The sequence below is a fragment of the Balaenoptera musculus genome, chromosome 9 (assembly GCF_009873245.2).
Source record: "Balaenoptera musculus isolate JJ_BM4_2016_0621 chromosome 9, mBalMus1.pri.v3, whole genome shotgun sequence".
NCBI classification, from domain to species: Eukaryota; Metazoa; Chordata; class Mammalia; order Artiodactyla; family Balaenopteridae; genus Balaenoptera; species Balaenoptera musculus.
This window is the reverse complement of record NC_045793.1, coordinates 97,524,858-97,549,693: the sequence shown is the minus strand read 5'-3', so window position 1 is coordinate 97,549,693 and position 24,836 is coordinate 97,524,858. Positions and strand designations below refer to the sequence as shown.

Here is a 24,836-nt window from a genome sequence, read left to right as displayed (position 1 = left end):
AACCAGAGCCTCAGTGGGAGATCTGCGTGGACCGGGAGAAGGGCGATGCAGGGAAGTGTTAGGGTCGAGTGGGTATTTGTAGTCATGGTGGGAAATGGAGGTGGTCCCCTCAGAGTTTCCACTTCAGTAAGATCTGAAGGCATCTCCTCAAAGTGAAGGAGTCTGGTTGGTAGGGGCTTTCAGGCCAGTGGAATGAAAGATGCATCAAAGGACAGGTGAGCTTTGCTGTAGAACCTGCTGAGGTCAGAGAGTATGATTTAGGATTGTACCGTCTCTCAGGATCATTTCATTTTCTCTGGTGCTAGAGGTGCAGGAAACAGCTCCGGTGTTGAACATGGGAGAGTGAGTTATGATATTGATCCAAGGTGGCGTTTTGCCCATCAGATGGGGTGCAAGCATGGAGGGGAGGGGGAATTGTGTACAGGGGAAGGAGGCGTTCGGGAGGCCTGGGGTGAAGGAAACCATGCCAGATGGGCAGGGGATGGTGAGTCTGAGGTGCAAATGAACTTGGTGAGCAGCTGCGCTGGTGGGAGGAGGTGGGAACACTGGCTGTAGAATGATGGATGGAGGGATTTTAGAGTCGTCAATTTCAGATATGGCACAGTTCTGGGTGATAATGAGGCTGGGAGGGCTATTGTGGGAGCAGGTGGCTGGAGTCGAATGTAGGTCAAGGTCACTGGGGCTAGGAAAGTTAGTTTTTTTTTTTTTTTTAATCTAAACTAGTATATATATATACTTTTTAATTTTTTTATTCAAGTAGAGTTGATTTACAATATTGTATAAGTTTCAGGTGTAAAGCACAGCGATTCAGTTATATACATATATCTATTCTTTTTCAGATTCTTTTCCCTTATAGGTTACTACATAATATTGAGTATAGTTTCCTGTGCTATACAGTAGGAAGTTAAGTCTATTCTCTTCAGCACCTTTACTTAGATAATGTTTCAAGGCATGGGTAAAGAATAGCCTCCCTCATCCCCCCTCAAATTGTTTAAATATTGTAGATGCAAGGCCTGATTTATATTTGGCTTTCATAGCTTCCCTGTGTGTGGAAACAGCACTGCAAATTAGCTGAGAAAACTTGAAGTTTTCTTCATCTGTCCTGAAAGAGACCCTGCCAACACAAGATAATGACAGGATATGATCTTCTGATTGCTAATTAGCAACTGAAATGAATGTGTCTAGCCCAAGTGCCCTTCACTAAAATCAGCCCTACAGGGGGCAAAGGAGTAAGACCAGGGCTGCTTATTCCTCAACATGGCAACATGGTGGGCCAAATGGGTGCCTCCTGTTCAGAGAAAGCTCTTCTAGAAGTATATTATGCAGATTATCTGTATCTGTAGTGGGTTGAATGTGCCCCCCCCCCCCCAAAGATGCATTGTCTTCCTTAACCCTGGATCCTGTGAATGTGACCTTAAGAAAAAGGGTCCTTGCAGATATCATTAAGGATCCCCAAATGAGATCATCTTGGATTATCCACGTGGGCCCTAAATCCACTGCCAAATGTGCTTATAAGAGACAGAAGAGGAGAAGACACAGAAACAGAGGAAAATGCCATGTGAAGACAGAATCAGAGACTGAAGTTATGGAGCCAAAAGCCAAGGAATGCCTGGAGCCAGCAGAAGCTGAATGAGTCTAGGAAGGATTCTCCCCCAGAGCCTGGACAGAGAACATGTCCTTGTTGACACCTCAATTTTGGACTTCTGGCTTCTAGAACGGAGAATACCCAGTTTGTGGTAATTTGCTAAGGTAGCTCTTGGAGAGTAATATAGTACCCAATGCAAAGGACACCCCTCTTCCTTCATCTTCTTGGACATTTATCACTAAACCTATTATTGTAGAGTTTATAAGTTGACCCACTAAAGTTATATTTTTACTTTCATGCAAGAGGAGAATTTATTTAATTTTCAATAAGACATAGACTCCGGTTCCGTGCCCAGAATTATATAGGAAAGTTGACCAAAACGTGCTGCTTGCCTGGACAACTGAAATGTTCTGAGATCTGCTCTATCCTCATCTAACTGGGTAAAACAGGCAGGTGAAGGTTTAAAAGGTCTTAATTATCTGAGCTGCAAAGACCAGAGAATAAAGGAATAACAGTGTCACTGTACTTCAGGCAAAACCCATAGTGCCCTACTGACCCTTTAAATGTTGCGTCCTTCTCTGCCTGTGACTCATTAAGCAGTGCACAGTATTACACAAAAACTGAGTCAGGTGAAAAAAATAATCAATTTGATATAACCTAAACAACTTTTAGGTTTTTCATTCATTCATTCATTCATTCATTCAATCTTTCAACAAATCATAATGAGGTACCTACCATTTTTGAGGCACTGTCTAGTTGCTGGGGTACTTACAGCACAACAGACAAGGCTCCCAAGCTTCCATGGAGCATATAGACTAGTGACATTATGGTTCAGGAAATTATTAGAATTACTGAACTACTACCTAAGTCTCAACTGAAATGACATTCTGTAATTTCCACCTGACTGGCAAAATAATAATGGCTCTGACAACATAATGTTCTCATGCTACACAAAAGCGTACGTACTGGTATAACCACATACCAGGAATACTTGAAGCTATTTAAGTAATTGGTTCTGAATTAATTGTATTGGTAGAGGGGAAGTATGGGAAGCATAAACAATATATAAATGAATCAACATGATGTCAGGGCTTGCGACTATGTTCTATTTAGCTTGATTGTTTTGAAGATTTATCGACTGATTATATTTTTCTTTATAGCATAGAATTAGTTGATGTTCTTTGAGATGAAAATATAAGGAGAAAGTCCCTAGAAGTCTGGATAGTAAGGAAAGCCAACCTTGGAGTCTACGTTTGCTATTCATCATCTGAAACCTGAAAGTCCTTCTTGCCCCTTTGGGCCCCAGATGTCCCAAGGCATCTGTCTGGTCTGTTCCCAGCCTGTGCCTGAGGGTCTGTCTCCTGGATTATGTCACACACTTTCTTAGATGTCTGGAGTGATTCCCATGTGTCTTTCACAATGATGTTCCTAATCATTAGATTTACACGTCTCCACCAATTATTCCCCTTCTCAGATCCTGAGACCATTTAGGTACCTTGATCCTGTTCTCAACTTGACTAGGGTTGAACTTTTGTCCCAGGTCCACCTGTGCAAATGTCCTTTTCAACACATTTTTTTTTTTTCCCAGACAGCTTTACTATTCTTAACTTAGGAAATCCATTCCAGGTGGTTGACCCTGACCCTGGCCCTGTCCCTCCATTCATTCCAAATTCTGTTGCTGTAAAACTCTTCACCCTTCCCACTGCTCTGAATATATATATCCTCTAATGAAATTGAGGCTAGACAGAAGATAAACCTTTTTTTTTTTAGAAATTCACGTTCTTTTATTTATTTATTTATTTATTTTTGACTGTGTTGAGTCTTCGTTTCTGTGCGAGGGCTTTCTCTAGTTGCGGCAAGTGGGGACCACTCTTCATCGCGGTGCGCGGGCCTCTCACCATCGCGGCCTCTCTTGTTGTGGAGCACAGGCTCCAGACGCGCAGGCTCAGTAATTGTGGCTCACGGGCCCAGTTGCTCCGTGGCATGTGGGATCTTCCCAGCCCAGGGCTCGAACCCGTGTCCCCTGCATTGGCAGGCAGATTCTCAACCACTGCGCCACCAGGGAAGCCCAAGATAAACCTTTGTATTTTCACAGAACTTATGTTTTTAGAAAAGCTCTTCCAATAGACAAAAAGTCTTTTGAAGACGAGATGTTGACTCTCTTAATTCTATTTGGTATTTAAGCAAATCAGAAAATGAACACATCTCTTGGAAAGTACATCTTTCAATGACTTAACCAATAGTTCCAATTTTTAACATTTTTATACTTAGAAAGGGTCAAGCGTAAGGCTTTCTCAGCCATGATATTAACTACATATTGTAATTTATTCTCGGGCTTGTATTGTTACTTGAGTACTTTCATTTCCTTTGTCCTCAAAGCAAGTTTTTAAGGTGAGCAGCATCCATTTCCATTTACTTAATCAAGCCGTAATGTATCCACAAAAAAGTTTGAGTCACCTAATCGAAGCCTAATTTTTAATCCCCAGGTTACATGTTACGACACTGAAGTAAGGTAATGTAAACAGCCTGGTCAAATTAATTAACTTTGCTTCTTTTGAAACCTTTGCTCAGTTTAAATCCTAACACACCAGGGAAATTAGGAGAACAGGAAATGGCATCTCCCGCCTCTGTGCAGCACAGAAGCTTATTCACACCTTCACCAGTGGTCACTTATACAAAACGTGCTGTGACTTCTTGTCTAATAATATAAGCATCCAGGAGAGCTAAAGGTGGGAAACCCAGATCTCTACGGTGGGAACTTATTTTTTTTTGGTAAGTCCTTTCAATGTTAGGTTGAAACAGCCTCTCTACTTTTCTCTCCCCATCTACAAATAAGGGATAATAATGTTCAATTTTGCTTACCTACCTCGAGGGAGAATTTTAGAAAAGAGTACTTTAATGTTAATAGGTTCTTTGAAGATGAAAAAGCACTCCATAATTGCTAAATTCTATTATATTTTAAAAACCCATCTCAAAGATACTCCTTTTTCCTTATGCTTGTAACTTTGATTAATTAAAAATAATTATCCTTCCTCAACCTCACTATTTAAGTGCATTAAATATGAGGTTCCCACACAACATCTGTTTCCATGCTCTACCCAATATTATTGCCTTCCTCTTTGGACCTTCATGTTTTCTAACTTCTCACGTATTGGTAAATGGAGTGAAAATCTGTTGTTTCTGGCTCGGGTGATTTCATTTCTTTGTGTGAAAACTGCACCCACATCTAGCTTTCTTCTTCTCACACTCTCTGGAGGGGTCCTGAAGCCGCCAGCATCTGGGGCAGTGTTTCTCCAAGGGTGGCGATCCTTCCTTTGGCATCAGGTTCCCTGGGGTGCTTGTTCAAGTATAGGTGCCTGGAGATTAGACTCTCTGTGGGGTGGGTTCTGGGAATCTGCATTTAAAACAAGCTCTGCAGTTGCTGACTAAAGTTTGAGGACCAAAGACTCCAAGTCCGTCATCCTTTTTTTTTTTTTTACGATGGAAAAAAATGGCGTGAAAGTCGGAAGTGAAGTTTTGACTTAGGCAACAGTCACTGTGCTCTATGCGTGGGCACCAGAGAAGGATGGAGTTCAAAGACCTGTCTCTTCCAAAAGCAGAGGATGTGAAGGGTCCTGCTTGGCCTCCTCTCAGCCCAGTGACCTGCATGCATGCCTCCTCCTGTCCCATTAAACAGGGGAGGGGTTCTTCCTTTTGTCCCAAGCTAATCCCCTTCTTGTGTCACCAGCCTGTACGTGGCGACACTTGCCATGTGTTTCCCTCCAGTCCAGAGGACGAAGGGCCGCCCTGGTTTCAGTTTCTCTTTCCACTTGTGCCGTAGATCCCCTTCCCTTCCGTCTCCTCAGGCTCCTGTCCCATCAATGTTCTGACCTCTCTTATAATTCAAGTCTTTCCCTTTCTTCTTTCATTGTCTCCTCAAAAACCTTGCACCCTTCCAGCTGCCCCACCCAACCGAGCTTCCAGAAAAAGCAGTGATCAGGTCTACGGACGGCTAATACAAATTAAAACAAACAGAGCTCCCTCTGGAATGTGAACGCGGGGGCAAGTGCCAGCAAAAAGCACGTCCCCGCTATGGAGCTGTTCTGCAGTCAGTATTTGGGAAGGGCAGGCTAGTTCTTTGCAGCTCCCTGTACTTACAGAACGACATTTCCCCCGCTCCCATGCCACGCCCGGCGCGGTCTGCATTCCCTCTGCTGGGTGCACATTCCTGCCAGCTGAGTTCAGGGTTTGGCCCTAAGCTAGTGTCCCATCTCTACAGCTAATCGTGGGTTGGGCTTGGTCCTGACATCCCCGCCAGTGGTTTGCTCTGTAATTGCTCCCTCCTGGTCTGTGGGAAGACTGAGGCGTGGCATCTGGTCCTCCTGCACATGCAGGCCCGCCGGGAGGGAGAGGGTGGCCGGCTGCTGGGCAGGTGACAAAACCACCTGCCTGAACACTCCCTGCCCTCCACCCTCCCAACCACCCAGAAACGCTGTGGGAATACTGATTCCCAAGGGGCGTGGCCTCACTCCAAGCTCTGTCCCTGAATGAGTCGGGGAGGCAAATGTCCTGGGAAGCCTAGAGGGGTGGGATAGGGAGGGTGGGAGGGAGACGCAAGAGCGAGGAGATATGGGGACACATGTATACGTATAGCTGATTCACTTTGTTATACGGCGGAAACTAACACACCATTGTAAAGCAATTTTACTCCAATAAAGATGTTAAAAAAAAAAAAAGCAAGTGGAAGAATTACTACTAAAGAGGACTAATGAAATAATTCCATTTCTATGAAGTTCTAGAGCATACAAAGAAAACAGGTGCTGAAAATATCTATTCAGTGGTTTCATAGAGTTAAGAGGGGTCAGAGATAGACTGGGAAGGACCACGAGAAGATTTTTGAGGTGACAGAAAAATTCCATATCTTTATAAGGATGTAGGATATACATGTATATACATTTGTCAAAAATATACAGATAAAGTTTGTGCATGTAACGTGTAAATTTTACTTTAAAGAAATCAAATTCAGGTCTGGAGAAGTGTACACATTCTTGAAACTGGGTGATAAGAGCATTAGGCATGTCTGTTGTTTGTATATGTTTGAAAGGACTCACAAAGGGTATTAAAAAAAAAAGGAAGCAAGTGGGAGGTTCTCTTCTGGATGGACTTGAAGGGAATCAGGGCATGGGCTCAGCTCAGGGGCCTGACTGCACTGTGGCTCTTGCCCTGTCCCCGCTCAGGGGCTGGGTTATGCTGGTCCAGGAACCAGAGATGTTGAATATGAACATGTTTTTCTATAGAACTATAGGCCTCGGAAATATTCTTAATCCTGCAAAAATATTGCTGCCCTTGGTCAGCCACATGATGCATTTCTTTTTCCAAGCTTTTTCCATATGGGAACATTAAAGCCGTAGTTCTCAATAGGGAGATGTTTGGCAATATCTGGAGACACTTTTGGTTGTCACAACCCCGGGGTGGTGGTAGTGGTGGGACTGTACCTAGTGGGCAGAGGCCAGGGACGCTGTTCAACATCCTCCAACGCACAGGACAGTCCCCACCATAAAGAATCATCTGGCCCCAAATGTCAATAGTGCCAAGACTCAGAAACCTGGGATCAAGAGAACCAACCTAGCTTTCTCTAACACTTTCTGATGTCCCTATAAAATACACACATACACTCAAGGACAGAATGATGGCATCCGCATCTGTTAAATGCCTACTGGGTACCAGTCACTTTTCCAGGACCCTTACGACCATCACACAGAATAGGCACTGTTATCACCTTTTCATGGGAAAGGAGGCTGAGATTCAGATAGGTTGAGAAACCTGCTCAGGGTCACACAGCAGCTGAGAGTTGGAGCAGGAATTTACTCCTCTGGCTGTGTGGCACCCTGCCTCAGGAACTGAAGGGTGCTGCCTGTATGCCAGAAACCATGCTGGTTGCAAGGGGCGATAACGTGCTTGCTGCTGGATCCAGTTTCGAAGCTAGCACGAATCCTTATAATACAGAGTAGCCAGGGAGAGATGGAATGAGAAATGCAGACAGCCCAGATTGGTGTTTTATTCAAACTGCTTTGCACAGAAGCATAAAGATGGGGAGGAAGAAGAAGAGTCTGAGTGGACAAATGACCAGCCCCCAGACTCCTTGAAGGAGACTAGCTCCACCTTCTTCTGTCCTAGATACTGGGACTGAATGTAAATTTCATTGGAAAACAAGGTTTCAGCTAAAAGTGTCTGAAAACCTTTGTTTCTAAAAGAACTCAAGGGTACTTGCCTGGTGGTCCAGGGGTTAAGACTCTGCGCTCCCAATGCAGGGGGTCCGGGTTCAATTTCTGGTCAGGGAAATAGACCCTGCATGCATGCCACAACTAAAGATCCCGCATGCCGCAACTAAGACCCGGCGCAGCCAAATAAATAAATAAATAAATATTAAAAAAAAAAATAAAGAACTCAAGAGAAGATGAACTTACTCTTCAGAAGAAAGTTCAGGAAAGAAGTCACAAAAGAACTATAAAGTATTTTAAATGGGCTTTAAAGGGTGGGTGACACGTGGACCCACATAAATGAGAGAACAGAGGAAATGACGGGGCCCGTAAGGGAGAGGAGTGCACCTGACGGAGCACGGGGGTGGGAGGAGGAGCTGCCGGGAGAGGTAGATGGTGTCCCAAGACAGGTGATCTTGCACCTTGGGGAGCCCCTGAGGATCTGAGGAATCTGGACTTCATTTTGTAGACAGTGGGAATTATTAAAGCTTTGGGGGCTGAGTAAAGGGAGGGCAAATGGGATGGAGAATGGAAGACACCAGAGGTAGAGTGAGCGAGGTGGTAGTGCGTCTGTGTGGCATTTCTAATACGCCAGAGGCTCACTGACTGCCCAGGAGTTCGTGCGACCAGCATCGGGTCCTCAGAAATCGGAGGGCGCATTGAGGGATTCATGTCTAAGACACTTGTTTCTTTCTAATAACTTAGCTAAGCCATTTGTACCAAATGGCATTTTAGTCGTTAGGGATTTAATTTTAAAAATTTACACACACTTGTAATTTTTATATCAATTCATTGATACGCTCATAGATACCTTTTTATTATCATTGGTTTTGTCTCCTTCTGGCCTGGTTGGCTGCTCTCTCCTCATCTCATCTCCTGGGACCCATGCTGACTAAGATGTATCCTTCCATATTTTTCCTCTAAATCATTTAATCACATACTAAGTTATTTATATTCACATATCTATATCCATACAGGTACAGGTTTTGCATCATTATTTTTCGGTTTTTAAATTGTGTTGTTCATAGTTTTCTGCTTTTCTTCCCTCAACAATATCTTGAAGAAATCCTCTTCCATCATCTGGTAAGATTCTAATTCAGCTCTTTTACGCCTCATATCATGGTGCAGTGTGGAGCTGCTGAGATGAAGTTAACTGGTCTCTGCTGATGGACACTTGGGTTGCTTCTACATTTGTGTCTTTACAAACGATACTGAAATAAACATCCTGGTATGTTTTGTTAGGGAGGATAGGATAGCTTTTACAAGTTTGCACTGGAGAGCCATGCTGCCTGGGTTGGATTCCTGGCTCTGCCATTTATTAGCTATGCTACCTTGGGCAAGTACTAAACCTCTATGGGTACCAGTTTCCTCATTTGTAAAATGGGGAGATCATAACAGGATGTGCAACTCATGTAGAGCTTTTACAGAGATACCTGGCCCATAATAAGGGCTCAATAAATATTAGCTGTTATTATAAGAGTCCTTATAGCAGTGCTTTTATTTCTATGAGAGAGATTCATGGGCCAGAGGGTATATGGGTTTAAAAGTTTTAGTATATGTTGTTGATCGTGTTTTTAAAAAAGGCTATCAAAATTCATATTTCTATTGGTGATGGAAGAGAATAAACTTTCACCCATGTCCTCCTGAAAAGAGGTAATATAATTCTTTTTAATTTTTGCCAATTTGATTGTTATAAAGTGATATATCATTGTTTCTTTATTTTCCATAAATATCCCTGGCCACTGATAAAATTGAAATTCTTTTTATGGGTTTGGTGATTATTTGGATTTTTTCTTCTCTGAACAGCTTTTTTCATTTTCTTTGCTGATTTTTCTAGAGTTGTTTCTCCTCTTCTTTTCAAGGTGGAAGAGCTCTTTGAAATCTATATTGCAGATTTTCAGCCTCTGATTTTCCTGAGTTGCAAAGATTATTTTTCAAAATCAAAGCTTGCCTTTTGCCTTTATTTATGGTATTTTTGCCATAAAAAATATTTTCATTTTTGTATATTCAAATATATTTTCCTTTTCTTTGCTAGATTCCAGGGTTCCAATCTTGAGTGAAAAAGCCTCTACCACTCAAAGTTTCCTGAGTTTGTTTTCTGTTCTCAATAATGTTTATTTTCTAGAATATATAGAAAGTCACCTAGAGTTTTTTGAAGAAATCTTACTGTTACATTTTTTTACATGTGCTTTCAAGTTGGAGAGGAATTTAACCTAATTTTTTTTGGTTGTAGAGCCAGTTATATTGGCCTCATTGACTACATAGTCCGTTCTTTTCCAACTGACTTGAACTGCCACCTTTGTCATATAAATCTCGTACATCCTTAGGCCTATTTCTGCATAAGGCAAGTGTTGAAAAAGAGTGTTCTCGCTAATTGTTTTGAAAGCTTTACTAGAAGTTTCTTGCAAGTTCTGAAGAAAGTTAGGTTAAGAAGTGGACACAGTCACAACCAGACATGCACATTTTATGGTGACTTCTCAACTAATGTGTGCCCTGAGCCTCTCTAGGGCATTGCTAGGAAGGCTACTCAGATTCAGCCAGAGATGGAACCAGGGAAGCTCTTGTAGGTCCCTAGGAAGGAACCTGGGGGCTGATATTGGGGTGACGTGGCATGGGGGAGCTTATCTGACCCTTGACTCAATGAAAATGACACACTGAACTATTCTCTCAGGAGGGGCCCTTGGGGGTTGAAGGGCCAGGAGACATCCAATGGAATCTCGCAATATTGTGGTTTCTACCTACTAATTCAGACTCTGTAGATATAGTAAGGGATATTTAAAGTGTGTTATCCATGACTTCTTAAGTTCCATAAAACTCTGCAATTATACTTAATACCCACTTGGTCAAACTCTAAACATGCTCCAAGAAACCTCCCTCCCACCTCCCCCTCCTCTTGCTAAATACCTGAAAACAGAAGATTTCTGCCACCCAGGTAGTGTCTGCTTGGAAAGGGAGAGGTCAGAGCAGGGGTAGAAGGACAGGGAGAAGTCTGGTTCACAGTTAGCAAAGGTACTTGGAGATTTTGGCTTGAGAGGTCCCAGGATTTCTGGTTATGATACTAGTAGGGTTAGATCTGTCACCATCACTGACATGAAATGAGCAAACAGACCTTTTCTGGTGGTTGCACAGAAACTGATTAAACGGCATCAGATTTGAACCCTGGCTTTTGAAAATTCTTCTTACACTGACGATTATGTAAAGAGTGACTCACATCACCATGACTTCTTAAAATGATACATGCTAATACTTAACGAACAGAGCACGTCAACACTCTGGCACTCTTCCTCAAAATAGAGTTCACCTCTTTCAGTTGTTTAGTACATCTTAGATTTGCTCTGGGAAAAGTGGCATTCAGAATCATTGAAACAGAAAAAGAATTTCCAGTGGTGATTTCAGAGAGAACATCTAGTAGAACTTAAATGATGTTCGACAATGACTCATTTTTCTGAATTCCAAATATTCTGAACTAAAAATTGAAATGAGATTGAAACTCATCCATCCATCCATCCGTCCACCCATTCATCCATCCACCCTCCCTTCTTCCCTCTGTCCCTCCTGTCCTTCTTTCTTTCTTTCCTTCCTTCCACACACATTTATTGAGTGCCAAGTTTGTGACTAGGAAAGCAAGACCTCAGTCTTTCAGGGGGAGAGACACACAGTAATGAGTTACAAGTATACAATATAAATCTATAAATACAGTTTATTTCAGAGAGTGATAAGTTCTGTCAATATAATGAATTAAGATGTTAAGTTGGAGAGTTATAAATGGCTGGGCTATTTTAAAATGAGTGCTGAAGGAAGGCCCTTAGAGGAGATATTTCGGCTGGAATGTGAATCTTTTCTATTCAAGCATAATGATTAGAAAGTATATGCATTTTGATCTAATCATAATTTATTAGATATAAAAATAAGTTTGGAGCTTTTCACATTTATAGTTTTGTTGTTTATGCCTCCATGAAAAATAGATGAAAGGACTTCCCTGGTGGCGCAGTGGTTAAGAATCTGCCTGCCATTGCAGAGGACACAGGTTCGAGCCCTGGTCTGGGAGGATCTCACATGCCGCGGAGCACCTAAGCCCATGTGCCACAACTACTGAGCTCACGTGCCACAACTACTGAAGCCCGTGCACCTAGAGCCCGTGCTCTGCAACAAGAGAAGCCACCCCATGAGAAGACTGCGCACCACAACAAAGTGTAGCCCCCGCTCGCCGCAACTAGAGAAAGCCCGCGCGCAGCAACGAAGACCCAACGCAGCCAAAAATAAATAAAATAAAAAAAAAAATAGATGAGAACTTTTGACCTGGTATTTTCATATACATCATTTTATGTAAGTGGGAAATTTCATATATGGAACCCCACCACTGTCTATAATCCATCACCAAGTTTTGCTCATTTGCTCACCCTTCTTATGAAATAGCTTTCTGGTACCACTGCTTCTGCCCTAGTTTGATTCTTTATCCTCTGTTCAAAGAACTATTTCAAAGAACTGCCACTTAAAGGACAACCCCATTTCCACTCCAATTCACCTACTTATAACCAGAGTTGACTTTCTAAAATACAGACCTGATCAAGACATTCCTCTACCCTAAAAAAAATACATCGTCATCTTTGTGATAAAATCCAAACTCCCTGGATGCCATTTAATGCACTTCCCTATTTGACACAAGGTGCCTTTACAGCCTTTCTCTTTCTCTATTTTGCAGCCAAATCCAACTGACATCTGCTTGCTCACCTGCCATCCTGCTGTGAATTTCAGGCCCTCTTCCTGGAAGTTTCCTCTCCCCATCTCTGCCAGCCAACTAACTATTCTCACTCATTTTTAAAGCTCCTTGTACCTAATACGTATTACCATGCAATGTGATAAGTTCTATAATAGAGGTACGTATAGCATTTATCACATTGTATTGTAATTTGCCCAATTAAATATCTGACTTTGCCTTAGTGGGGGGCTACAGCCTGACACTGGAGCCAGGTTTTCTGGGTTCCAATCCCAGCTTGGTCTGTGACTATCTCTGTGATTTTAGTTATATCTGTACCTTATTTTCTTCATCTGTAAAAGCAGTATACTAAGTAGTATCTGGGCTATAGTGTTGTTAGACGAAAGTATCTAGAACAGTGCTTGGCATGTTTAATAAGTTTTCAATGGGTGTTTTATTGTTTAGTTTTATATTAACTTCTGTATCTCCAGCGACATAAAATCAACATGCAATGGTGATTAAAAGAATAAAAAGATCATCATATGAGCACCTCACTAATATGCAAATGACAATCATAATCAAAGAATGAAGATATGGAATTTGGAATATTACCTTAAGATTTCTCGGTCAAAGACACATACAATTTAGCAAATGGTAGTATTTCTAGTGGATGGATTGAAAGTTCTGAACGGTAGAGGCTCCTCTGGTTATTTTCAGTCCCTGCCCTACACCCCTCATGGGTTTCCCACAATTTTCTGTCCTGCTCTGTGACCGTGGGGACAGGCTGTTACGGGCTGCAGTAGCTGGAGATCCTGCACCCTCTGTGCATGGTTGGCGTGGCCAATGGGACTGGAGGTTGGAAGAGGGTGTTGTGCTCTTTCCCGGCCCCTCCCAGTGGGGGGCAGGGCTGAGTCCATCTGTGACCACAGCTCCCTTGGGAGGCCCAATGGGGTTCCAGCTCCACCTCCTCTCTCTTACTTGGCATGAGTGTTACCCTTGCTGATTTTGACAGGGTCCTTATCAACTGGGAAAGTCAGTGGTACAAAGGCTGCCACAGTTGCTCCAGGTCTTTGCTCAAAACCTGCCAACCCCCGCCTTTAGCAGGAATTAACATAAATCTTTAAGGTAAAGGGTCCAGAGATAAGAAAGGAAGCTACAAACAAACAAAAAAAAAACCCAGATAGAACCAGCTGGGACCAAGATGGCAATGAATCTGACCTCCAACAGACCCTGAGTCTCATTGGACACGGATTTTACTACATTAGCATACTAAATGACACAACTACCCTGGCCAAGACCGGACATTAAGGACCAAAAAGGGATAAGGGCGTGGCATCTCACTCCCTCAGAAAAAGCCCTGCCCCTTCCCCAGTAGACTAATGCATAAACCTCCCCATCATTAGCCTCATTCCTCCTCCCTTTGTCTTTACTCCTAAAAATTAAATCCCTTTCCTGGTGGGTGAGAAGTTGATCTGTGAACTTAGTTCCTGCTTCTCCATTCTTTGGTTACTGAATAAAGCTTGTGCTGTGTCGTTCTCAGCTTTGGTTTCATTATTTGGCTGCTCCGACCAAGTGGAAAAAGAACCCTCCCCTGCTGCTGCAGAGAGCCTGGTGGGGCTAGGGTCCCAGCAGGGTCCATACAACTTCATTGGGAAACACAAATAAGTAATGAAACAGCAATTACAGGAATTCCTTTTAGGCTGAAGTTCAAAAAAACAGATTTTTTTTCCAGTTTACTTAATGTGTGTATATAGAAATGTCACCATATTTATTCATATTAGTATCTCTCAAAGCCTGACTAGGAATAAAGGGAAGGAGGTTGAATCGCTATGCCCCATATGCGGGCTTTTGATTTCGGGGCTGTATCCCAGGGTATGCAAAACCCACACACAGGGAGCAGGAAGCAGAGAATTTCAAGTAGCTACAGTCAAAGAGGAGCTAGCAGAGGAAGGACCTGGTGCCAGAGGCCTCTCTGCCCGTCTCTGGGGTAGTGCCTGGTCTGGAGGTGGCTGTATGAGAGGGGGAGGGCACTGTGTCAGTAACAAGCTGAGTGTGGACCTCGTGCAGAGCTAAGTGCAAAGCTCCCAGGGGACATGCGTGTTTATTGCCGACACTGTAAGGGCTTTAAAACCAGAGATGACAAATAAAAGCGCGACCTTTGAGCAATTAATTGCACATGGAAGATACGAGCCCTCTGTCTTAACGGCCCTGGTACAAGCAAGTGGCTGGTGTGGCTTGTGGAACAATTCTCACTTGTGCACCCAATCGTCAATGAAATGTTATTTTGAACACCTCAAGGTGCCAGGCCTGTGCCAGCGTAAAATAAGACAGACCCATCTCTGCTTTCATGAAGCTTACTCTTTAAAGGGGACACAGACAAAACAGAGTGTGGGACACAAAAGAAGGGCCAGTGAAAAGATAAAGAACCAGAATAATAATTTACAAGATGACCTCCTCCAGCCACACCCGAGCAATGTTTCCATCCTGGGTGATGCTTAATCCTGTAAAGCTGATCAGTTTTCTCCCTGTTTATGTCTGGTCTGCAGGGCCTCTCTGCAGAGGGAAGAGGAGGGCAGAGGGCCAGAAGTCACTCCCCTTCCAGGCGGACCCCTGCCCTGGCCTGTCCTGCATTAGGGACAACTTCTAGCTTTACAATGTCAAGGCTGTGACCGTGATGAGCCCTGTCATCTTCTGGTCTCTGTTTTCTTATGAGTGATGTGTTGGTCATAGTAAGTGTCGTCTTCCTCACGGCCCACGTGGATCACGGGATAAAGGGTCCCGGGGGGAATGAAGAAGGAAGGAGGGCCAGGCGCCTACATCTGAGACCAGCCGCAGCCTTGCCCACCCTGCCGGTGGGGAGTGGCACCCGGTTGGGCAACAGAACTGAGAACTCGGGAGTCAGGTTTCCTCAGTGGCATCGACCCCTGGCTGCAGGAACCACAGTGACAAAGCCTCAGGCAGGGGCCTCAGCACCCACTTGCTGCCCACACTTTGTGTAAGGCCCGGAGTGACTTCATTCAGGTGTCGAGCCCTCCTGCGTGCCCTTTGCCAAAATGGCCCAGCACTCAGGGGCGCTCGGTTTCCTTGTTAAAACCATTTGCCCCAAGGTGCAGGATGGCTTGTAGGAAAATACACAGAAGGAATAACTGCAGCATTACCGTCTGGTTGAGACGCCCACAGCCAAGCAGGGCTTCCCATTCAAAGCTAAAGCAGGCTCGTACCCAGTGGCTCAAGTTCTCTCTGTGTGGCAGTGACGCCCAAAGGAGACCCTCTTCCTTCCCCCAGGACCTCTGAGGCACTGATGAGACAAGAGTCGGACCCCACGTGAGGGTCGTGGTACCATCTGGGACCACTGCTGGCTCTGCATCCTGGCTTTTCTGCCAGCCCAGGGCTCAGGGGACTGAGGTACAGGGTCAGAGCCTCGGATCAGAGGGGAGGCCCCGGCTCACTTCATAACAATTCATCATCCAGTGTTGAGCTAAAAGGGAGCTCTCACCTGCGTGAGCTCTGTTCAGATTGCTAGTTGCTCAGAAAGGTACCTGCCATTTTGCTTCCGGGCTACACAGCAAATATTCTCAACGTGAGCGGGAACCTTAGAGGGTGAAAGTCCTCATGTCCTTTCCTTTGCAAAGACAGAGGGTAACTAACCTCTGGGCCAGGCACTACGGGCCTTTGACCTTCATAAAGGATCCATCCAGAGAACTTTGCGAATTCTTAAAACATCCCTGTGGTTTCCTTCCTCCAAGCGCTGAAGTGTAACAGACATACTGACACGACCTGCTCCAGCCAGAGATGGTCAGAGACAGCAGAGTCAGGACGAAAGAAAGCAGGGGCTGGGCAGTTGGCGAGGTGCCTTCCCTGGTGGAAAGTGACTGAGCAGGCCAGAAGTCCAGCGTTCCTCCTGTGCTTTTCATCAGGCCTTTGCCTGTGGCCTTCCCCTGCATCTGTGCTGAGACACGCTGGGTCCCAAGGTTTCCTCCAGAACGCTGGGTTCCCTTCATGCCGCCAGGGCGCTTACCCCCATGAACCTCTGCCACCATCCAAATGCAGCCCCCTTGGTCATCTGAACGCTCTCCCTACCCTGATGTCCTAAGCTCTGTCCTCCCAATCCTGGGCTCTGAAACCCTGGGGACCCCTTTCTATTGCCTGCACAACTCCTCTGGCCTCCACCTTCTCAGACTGCCTTCTTCCCCCTCAGCAGGTCCTCGTCGGAGCACCTCCTTCTCTGTCCCATTCCTCCCAGGCTGAGCGCTCTGGCCACTCCTTCTTCTTTTTTTAAAAAAATATTTATTTATTTATTTGGTTGCATCGAGTCTTAGTTGTGGCTCATAGGCTCCTTAGTTGCGGCTCGCCGGTTCCCTAGTTGTGGCATGCAAACTCTTAGTTGCGGCATGCATGTGGGATCTAGTTTCCTAACCAAGGATCGAACCCGGGCCCCCTGCATTAGAAGTGTGGAGTCTTAACCACTGTGCCACCAGGGAAGTCCCTGGCCACTCCTTAGCTCCCCCCCCAGGGACCTTTGGCTCTGCCCGCCCTTGACACATCAGCATGGTCCACCTCTCTGCGAGCTCCCATCTCCTTCCATGGCTGAGCCAGTCTGGCTGTGTTGGTATCTCTCAAACTCAGTTTCCAGCCCAGCTCCCCTCCTGCTCCCCAGGGCCATATTCCAGTTACATACTAATATATCCGTGTGTATTTATCAGGGAACCTGCAAATTCTACATGTCAAAGGGTGAATTCCTCACCTTTCCTCTAAGTATCATCTATTTCACATAACTCCCATCACAGTGAATGGTCCCAATCCATCGCATGGTGCAACCAGGAACTTTGAACTTATTCTATATTTCTCTCTCCCCCTCACCTCAACATTAAACCAGTAAGCCAACTAGTTCAGTCTCTTCTCCCTCCGAGAAGTTCCCAAAGTCAGTCCCCTCCTCTCTCAGACCCTGCCTCTGCCTCAGTTTTGACCGTCTGTTTCTCCCCATGACGTATCAACAGCTTCGGAGCTGGTCTCGGCTCTTTCCAGCCTTCCCTCCTCAAAATTTTCCCCACATTACAGCAAGATTTACTTTTTGAAAACACAAGTCCAATGATAGCATTCTCCCTATGGGATGAGACCATCTGCCTCTCTCTTCGTCTCCAGCCTCATTCCCACCACAACCCCAAAGGCCATTCTTGGCTCTGATCCACCTACACTGCTTGCCGAAGGCTCTATTCCCTCCCACGCCTTTCGAGTCTTGCTTCCAATTCTGGATCCTCAAAACGTCTTTTCTCCCCTTCTCTGCCTAGTCTCCTACTCAACTGTCCCTTAAGACTTGGCTCGTATACCCACTCTCTTTAGGAAAAAAAAAAAAAAGATGGCACAATTATCCCCTCTTTTTATGAGATCCTCTGGTTTCACTCCCCACTCCCCCATCCCTTGCCTTGGGCTGAGTGAGACATTTTCCCTTGTGATTTAATACAATTCCCAAGCTTACATTTGCATCTCGGGGGCGCTCTCTCTCTCTCAAACACACACACACACACACACACACACAGACACGTGTATTATGTATGCATAACCTGGCATTTAAGATATTATAGTGGAATTATTGATTTACTCACATGCTCCCCCCTTGAGGGGGGAGATCTCATTCACTTCTTCTTTGTATCCTCCTAGCACATAGCACATGCTTGATTTACAATTGCTTAATTAATGAAGGTATCCCACAACACCCAGCATAGTCCTTCCTATATGCTACAATATTTGATGAAAATATTTCCTGACTCTAATTCATGACCTTCAAGACACCATCTTAAATTTCATGCTCACAGACTAAGAGGATTAAGGGATTATATGAAGTATAATCTGTGTACATATATATTCTTGTGGCATGGGGTACGGCACTCTCCACCGCTGGAGTGAACCCTGCCTGAAAGTGACTAAGTTAGATGTAGCCTTCAATTCTCATTCCTAAGTCCCCTCAGTGGTCACTTCCTGCTCTGCCTGCCCCATCTACGTGTTTCTGCCTCCCAGGTTTCATCATCCACTTATTTGATAAGTTACAGGAAAAGGAACAACAAAGGGCCACATTTGCTTCTTCACCTGCGGAGAGTCAAGAGCCCCACTGTAACACTTGATGCAGACACGCCTGCTTCAGCTCAAGAACTTCAGAGCTGACACATGCAAATCAGTGAAGTTAGAACACACCCTCACACCATACATAAAAATAAACTCAAAATGGCTTAAAGACTTAAATACAAGACATGACATTATAAACTCTTAGAAGAGACCATAGGCAAACATCCTCTGACATAAATCGTACCAATGTTTTCTTAGGCCAATCTCCCAAGGCAATAGAAATAAAAGCAAAAATAAGCAAATGGGACCTAATCAAACTTACAAGCTTTTGCACAGCAAAGGAAACCATAAACAAAATGAAAAGACAATCTACGGACCGGGAGAAAATATTTGCAAATGATGTGACCAATAAAGGCTTAATTTCCAAAATATACAAACAGCTCATACAACTCAATAACAAAAAAAGCAAACAACCCAATAAAAAAATGGGCAGAAGACCTAAAGAGACATTTCTCCAAAGAAGACATCCAGATGGCCAGTAGGCATATGAAAAGATGCTCAATATCACTAATTATTAGAGAAATGCAAATCAAAACTACAATGAAGTACCAACTCACAATGGTCAGAATGGCCATCATTAAAAAATCTACAAATAACAATGCTGGATGGGGTGTGGAGAAAAGGGAACCCTCCGACACTGTTGGTGGGAATGTTAGTTGGTGCAGCCACTATGGAGAACAAGTATGGAGGTTCCTCAGAAAACTAAAAATAGAACTACCATATGACCCAGCAATCCCACTACTGGGTATATACCAGGACAAAGCTATAATTCAAAAAGATACATGCACTCTTATGTTCATAGCACACTATTTACAATAACCAAGACATGGAAACAACCTAAATGTCCATCAACAGATGAATGGATAAAGAATATGTGGTATACACACACACACACACACACACACACACATATACATACATACAATGGAATACTACTCAGCCATAAAAAAGAATGAAATAATGCCATTTGCAGCAACATGGATGGACCTAGAGATTATCATACTAAATGAAGTAAGTCAGAAAGAGACAAATACCATATGATATCACTTATATGTGGAATCTAAAATATTATACAAATGACCCTATCTACGAAACAGAAACAGACTCACAGACATAGAGAACAGATTTGTGGTTGCCAAGGGGGAGAGCTGGAGGGGGAGGGATGGATTGGGAGTTTGGGATTAGCAGATGCAAGCTATTATATATAGAATAGATAAAAGATAAACAACAAGGTCTTACTGTATTACACAGGGAACTATATTCAATATCCTATGATAAACCATAATGGAAAAGAATATGAAAAAGAAAAAAATATATATCTGAATCACTTTACTGTAAAGCAGAAATTAACACAATGTTATAAATCAACTATACTTCAATAAACTAAATTCTAAAAAATGGAAAAAATCAAAAAAAGAACTTCAAAGCTGAGAGTGTTTGGAGAGAGAGGTCATGGGCTGTAGCTGGCAGCCACAGCAGAGGTGAATTGTTCTGTTGCCGTAAAACCAAAATATGGGGATTTGGGCCATACGCCCAGCAGGCCCAGGTGTTACCCGAGAAGCTCCCTTCACCAGCAGCACCATGACACATCATCAATAAGCAATGTCAGACAAGAACCCACATCAGCAGTATCCGAGACTTGTTTCCCTCCTCATGGCAGGAGCTCCTGCAATAAAGTCAGGGGTACTTTTCAAGTCAGGTGTGGTGGTGACACAGTAGGAAAGTGCAGGCATCCTAGATGTCCCATGCAGCTTTCTGGAGACTTCTAACACCCATATCTGAGGTATCTCACCCACAGAACTACACAGAATTGACTGATACTGATCTTCTTACTCATTTCAGTAAGTGGCAATTGATGTCTCAAGAAGAGAGGACCAACGAGATACTGGATTTTCAAGTCAGAAGGATGCTGAGAGATCATCTGACCCAACAGACTTATTTTACAGCAAGATGCAGAAGCTGATGGCCACAGTGTGAAAGCCGTTGGTCCAAATCAGAGAATTGCCTACAAATACCTTCAAGAAGCCTCTGCAGGGGACTCTTAGGATTTTAGTAGAATTATCAACATTCAGAACCTATGTCTACTTACCTTCGCGTCTCCTCAGAAGGCAATGACAGTATCTTGCATCAATTTGCAGTTGATAGGAAATTTGTATGTCTTTAGTAATTTATTTTGTATTCTGAGTGAAGACTGGCAGACAACCTTCGCTCTAGTGCCTTGTTATTCATTCCCATCAGCCCTCATGATATCGGGCCGCTGCTCCAAACACAGTGGTCCTCAAGAAACACCACTGTCTTCTGACTAAGAAAGACCAGAACTTTCCAACACGAGAAAGTAAAAATTCCAGCTCTTACCATTCAAGATGGTTTTCTACAAACGCAGACATGGGGCTGATCTGCACGGTGTAGGTGTCATTGGCGGAGTACTCGAAGAGTCCATAGTAAGGGTTGAAGAGCTCCTGAGACAAAAGGAAGAAGAACTCTCGCGAAGGACCACTGTAGTCCAGGCTGCAAAGGAAGCAGAGGCCCAGGAAGCTCATTATGTGCGAGAGGCAGGGGACCTGTCCCTACGCAGGGGCTGGCTTGCCCTTTCAGAGTCTGTGCTGGGAAAGCAGAGAGCAGCCTCTGCTCTTTACAGTGGATCCCAAGGGAAGTATACTTTGCTGTAGAAAATGAGAATGCAGTGATTGGTTTGGGGATGATGTCCTTACTAGATGGCCATGCACCAATGCTTATGGCAGTGTTCCTTAACCTTTGTCCTCGATCATATGATACCTTTTGGATAAAAGGTATGATATGGCCCATTCAAAACCGGGACTTCATTGTGGGAGGTACAAAAGAATTTCCTGTGATGGTGCATGTGTGCATGTGTATGAATTGAAAACGCTTTCAAGTTCATTCTGCTATGCCCTCCTGGGTGGGCTTGCCCTCCACGGTTGAGATGGCTTGCCAAGAAATCACTGAAATTATATGAAAAATTTGGTATGTAGTTATATACATGCACTCTTGGGGGGAGAGTTCTTTGATCAGAAACTCAGAAGGGTATTCACTTGAGAAAGTAAAGATGCAGTAGTTTAGGTCTGTATTTTTGGCTTATACTTTGACCATGTGACCTCAGACTCTAGAACATGCCAATCACCTTAGGCTTTTAGAGAACATGAAACCTAAAGATTGGCAACACCTGGAGAGAAAGGCCTCCTGGGAGGACATGATCAGAATCACCGTGGGGCAAAGGCTTAGAGACATCCTGCTTCTTCTTGAGAAGAATCACCCAGGATCTGGGGTTTCTGGTCTACCCACACTAAGGTGTCTCCATAAAAGTGCTGGTGCCTCACCCCTCCTCTCCAACAAAGGTGATGTAGAGCTTGTTTCGCTGGAGCTCCTTCCGGGAGTAGGCCATAACCTGATTGAAGGTTCCCTCCAACAGGTGGTCTCGCCGAATGATGAGCCTGGAAAGGAGAAGAAGTCATATGGGTGGTGAGTGGGTCCTCGGGCTCCGATGTTAGGGAGTGTTCTAGGCGAGCTGTGGGGACCCAGGCTGATGGTCTCATTGCCCAGCCTCTCCAACAAGGTATAGATTCCATCAGTTCAGCTATGGCCTTATGTTGACACTCTTTTCAAAACCATGAAAGCACAAGGACAACATGTGCACTTTCATAATGGGACACATTCCATCATGTTGGACTACTTTTAGGATTCTTTTTGATCAATTCCAAAAAGAATCTCTTAAGTTGGATTCCTGAGTTTGGGTTTGGCTTTTCAAGATGAAATTAATAAACCCAAAGTGGAAAAAGACCACAACTCTTTACTTAGATCCGAAGATCAAAGCTATTTGACTAATGAGTAGGTAAATTTGTCCCAAGAATATGTAAAGGGAAACATACGATTTTTTAATTTAGTTCAAGATTCCTTGTTTTCTGAAAAGGTCTACCATTGATTTTATACATGGTTTTGTTTGAAATCTACTTTTCTTTCTCCCTCTCCTTCCCTTCTCTTCTCTTCCTGCCTTCCTTCCAATTTCTTAACTTCCTTTCTTCTTTCTTTCCAACTTCCTAACTTTTTCTTTCCTCCCTTCTATGAACATGACTGACAGCACACCATGGTATCCAATCTCCAAACATATATTACCAAGTTATAGGGGAGAAAAGGATAGAAACATCTACCATCTGAATTCAGTGCCGAGCACTGGAGCACTCACTTAATTTTCCCTGGACCCTGACCAAATCCTTTGGCTTCCAGTTTTCGGTAGAAATTGCGGAGCTTGGCCTCAAAGTCTCTCCTGTAGGGTGAAGGGGCTCTTGCACTGGCTCTCTGTAAACCTGCAGAGAGAAGCACACAGGCTGAAGGTCATCATTTTTTATTGAAGAACAAATATGCAGGGCAACGGAGGAGGAAGGGCCAACCAGAGGCACATTCCTGCGTCTTCTCCAAGACGTTTCCCTTGATTTCTATCACTCCCTCAGTTACTTTTATAATAAACAGGTATAATATAATAAAGAGAAGACTGAATGCTGATGACAATAAATATTTATGTCTTCCACTCCATTTCAAGTTGTATTTCTCTTCAGAATACCTCGAGGAGCATATTTCTTGGCTTAGTTATGCTTGAATATTCTAAAACAACATAAATCAAACTAGACTCTTGTAAGTTACTAGATTATAAGAAGTGGTTATAACTATAATGAAGCAACTAGGATTGTAATATATGTGTACTTTGTACTTCTCTAACTATATTGACGCTAAAATAAATATACATGTCCATTAGGCCCCAGAGCATGCAGGAGTTTATATCAGATTACCTTGCACTATAAAAGCAAAATTAATAATATTATTAATAATAATTACTTACTCTTTACAAAAGAGAGTTTTTGTATCACCTAGAGTGCTTTGTAGATGCTTTATTATCTTTATATACCTTTTAATGAAAAAAGGAATGGAAAAAATAACATTCTTCTCCAAGTTTCACAGATGGCTATGATCATGGTTTGCCCCTTCAATACCTATTTATTAGTTTATATTCCAGGTACTGAATTTATAATCTAGATAAAACTGATATAACCAAACTCACAGAAATGAGTATATAATTATAAGTTGAGATGATTCCTACCCATGAAGGATAGGAACTTAGTTCTTTGAGATCACAGAATACTCTGGCCAAGTTCAGGAAGGCTTCCCTGGGGAATAGCTGAAGAATAAGTAGGCATGAATTAGATTGAGTGAGTTAGGAAGGGCTTCCACTTAACTTAAGAGAAGAGATGAGCTGGGAGAAGAGCAATCTAGGTAGCGGACCAGTACATGCAAAGGTACCGTGACAGGATGGAAAATGGTGCTCCAGTTTATCTGGAGCATAGCGTTTGAGGACCAGAGTGATGCAAAACAAGGCTTGAGAGGTGGGCGGGAGACAGATCAAACAGGATAAGGTACACTGTGTTAAGCAATTTTGTTTAATGTTAAACACAACAGGAAAGCCATTGTGTGGGGACCAACGTGATGTGTCTTGAGTTATGAAAACCTTAGTCTTTCTGCAGTAGAGAGAAAACACCAGAGAGGCCCAGAGTGGATTTAGACAGCCTGCATTGCACTAGGGTGGTGTCAGTGGAGATGAGAAACGGGACTACATCGAAAAAAAGAAGAAGAAGATAGATTGGAGATGTGTTTAGGAGGCAATGAACTGGATATTGGTAGTGAGGCCAAGGTGGGTTTCAGACATCATAATGGAATGGCCTGTGGTGACATTCACTGAGATGGGGACAAATGGAAGAAGCACAGATGGGTGAGATCACAAGCTTGGTCTTTGTTGGCAGTATGTTTGAATGCTTGATTGGAAAAAGACATAGCTTGAGAGAGAGGAGAAAAAAACCTGGCACAAAGTCTTGAGGATGGTAGGAAGGGAAGGATGAGTCTACAAAGGTGGCCAAAGACGTAGATGAAATGCCTACAGCTTGTGTCCCAGAAGCCAACTGAAGAGGTGACTTAAGGGGAGGAGCCATCAGTAGTGTTAAGTGTGGCTGAAAGATCAGGAGGAGGGCTGAGAATTACCCATAGGACTGGGTGCCCAGAGCTTGCTGCGACCTTAGTGAAGACGCCCCCTCTAATGCACAGGTGTGAAGGGGGAGAGGGAAGTGGCAGCCTTGGTAGGCTTGTAAGATAGGCAGCAGGCATTTGAGACAGTTTCTGTCTAAGGGCTTCAATTTTC

At 43.7% G+C, this 24,836-nt stretch overlaps 1 protein-coding gene across 1 annotated transcript in view; it reads right to left on the bottom strand.

Annotated features, from left to right (window-relative positions):
• Window positions 1-24,836, bottom strand: part of HECW1 (HECT, C2 and WW domain containing E3 ubiquitin protein ligase 1) — a 312,853-nt gene that overhangs the window by 29,122 nt on the left and 258,895 nt on the right. Inside the window, 3 exon segments of the mRNA XM_036862740.1 lie at window positions 20,996-21,148; window positions 21,976-22,089; window positions 22,839-22,959. Of these exon segments, the coding sequence (XP_036718635.1) occupies window positions 20,996-21,148; window positions 21,976-22,089; window positions 22,839-22,959 (388 nt within the window).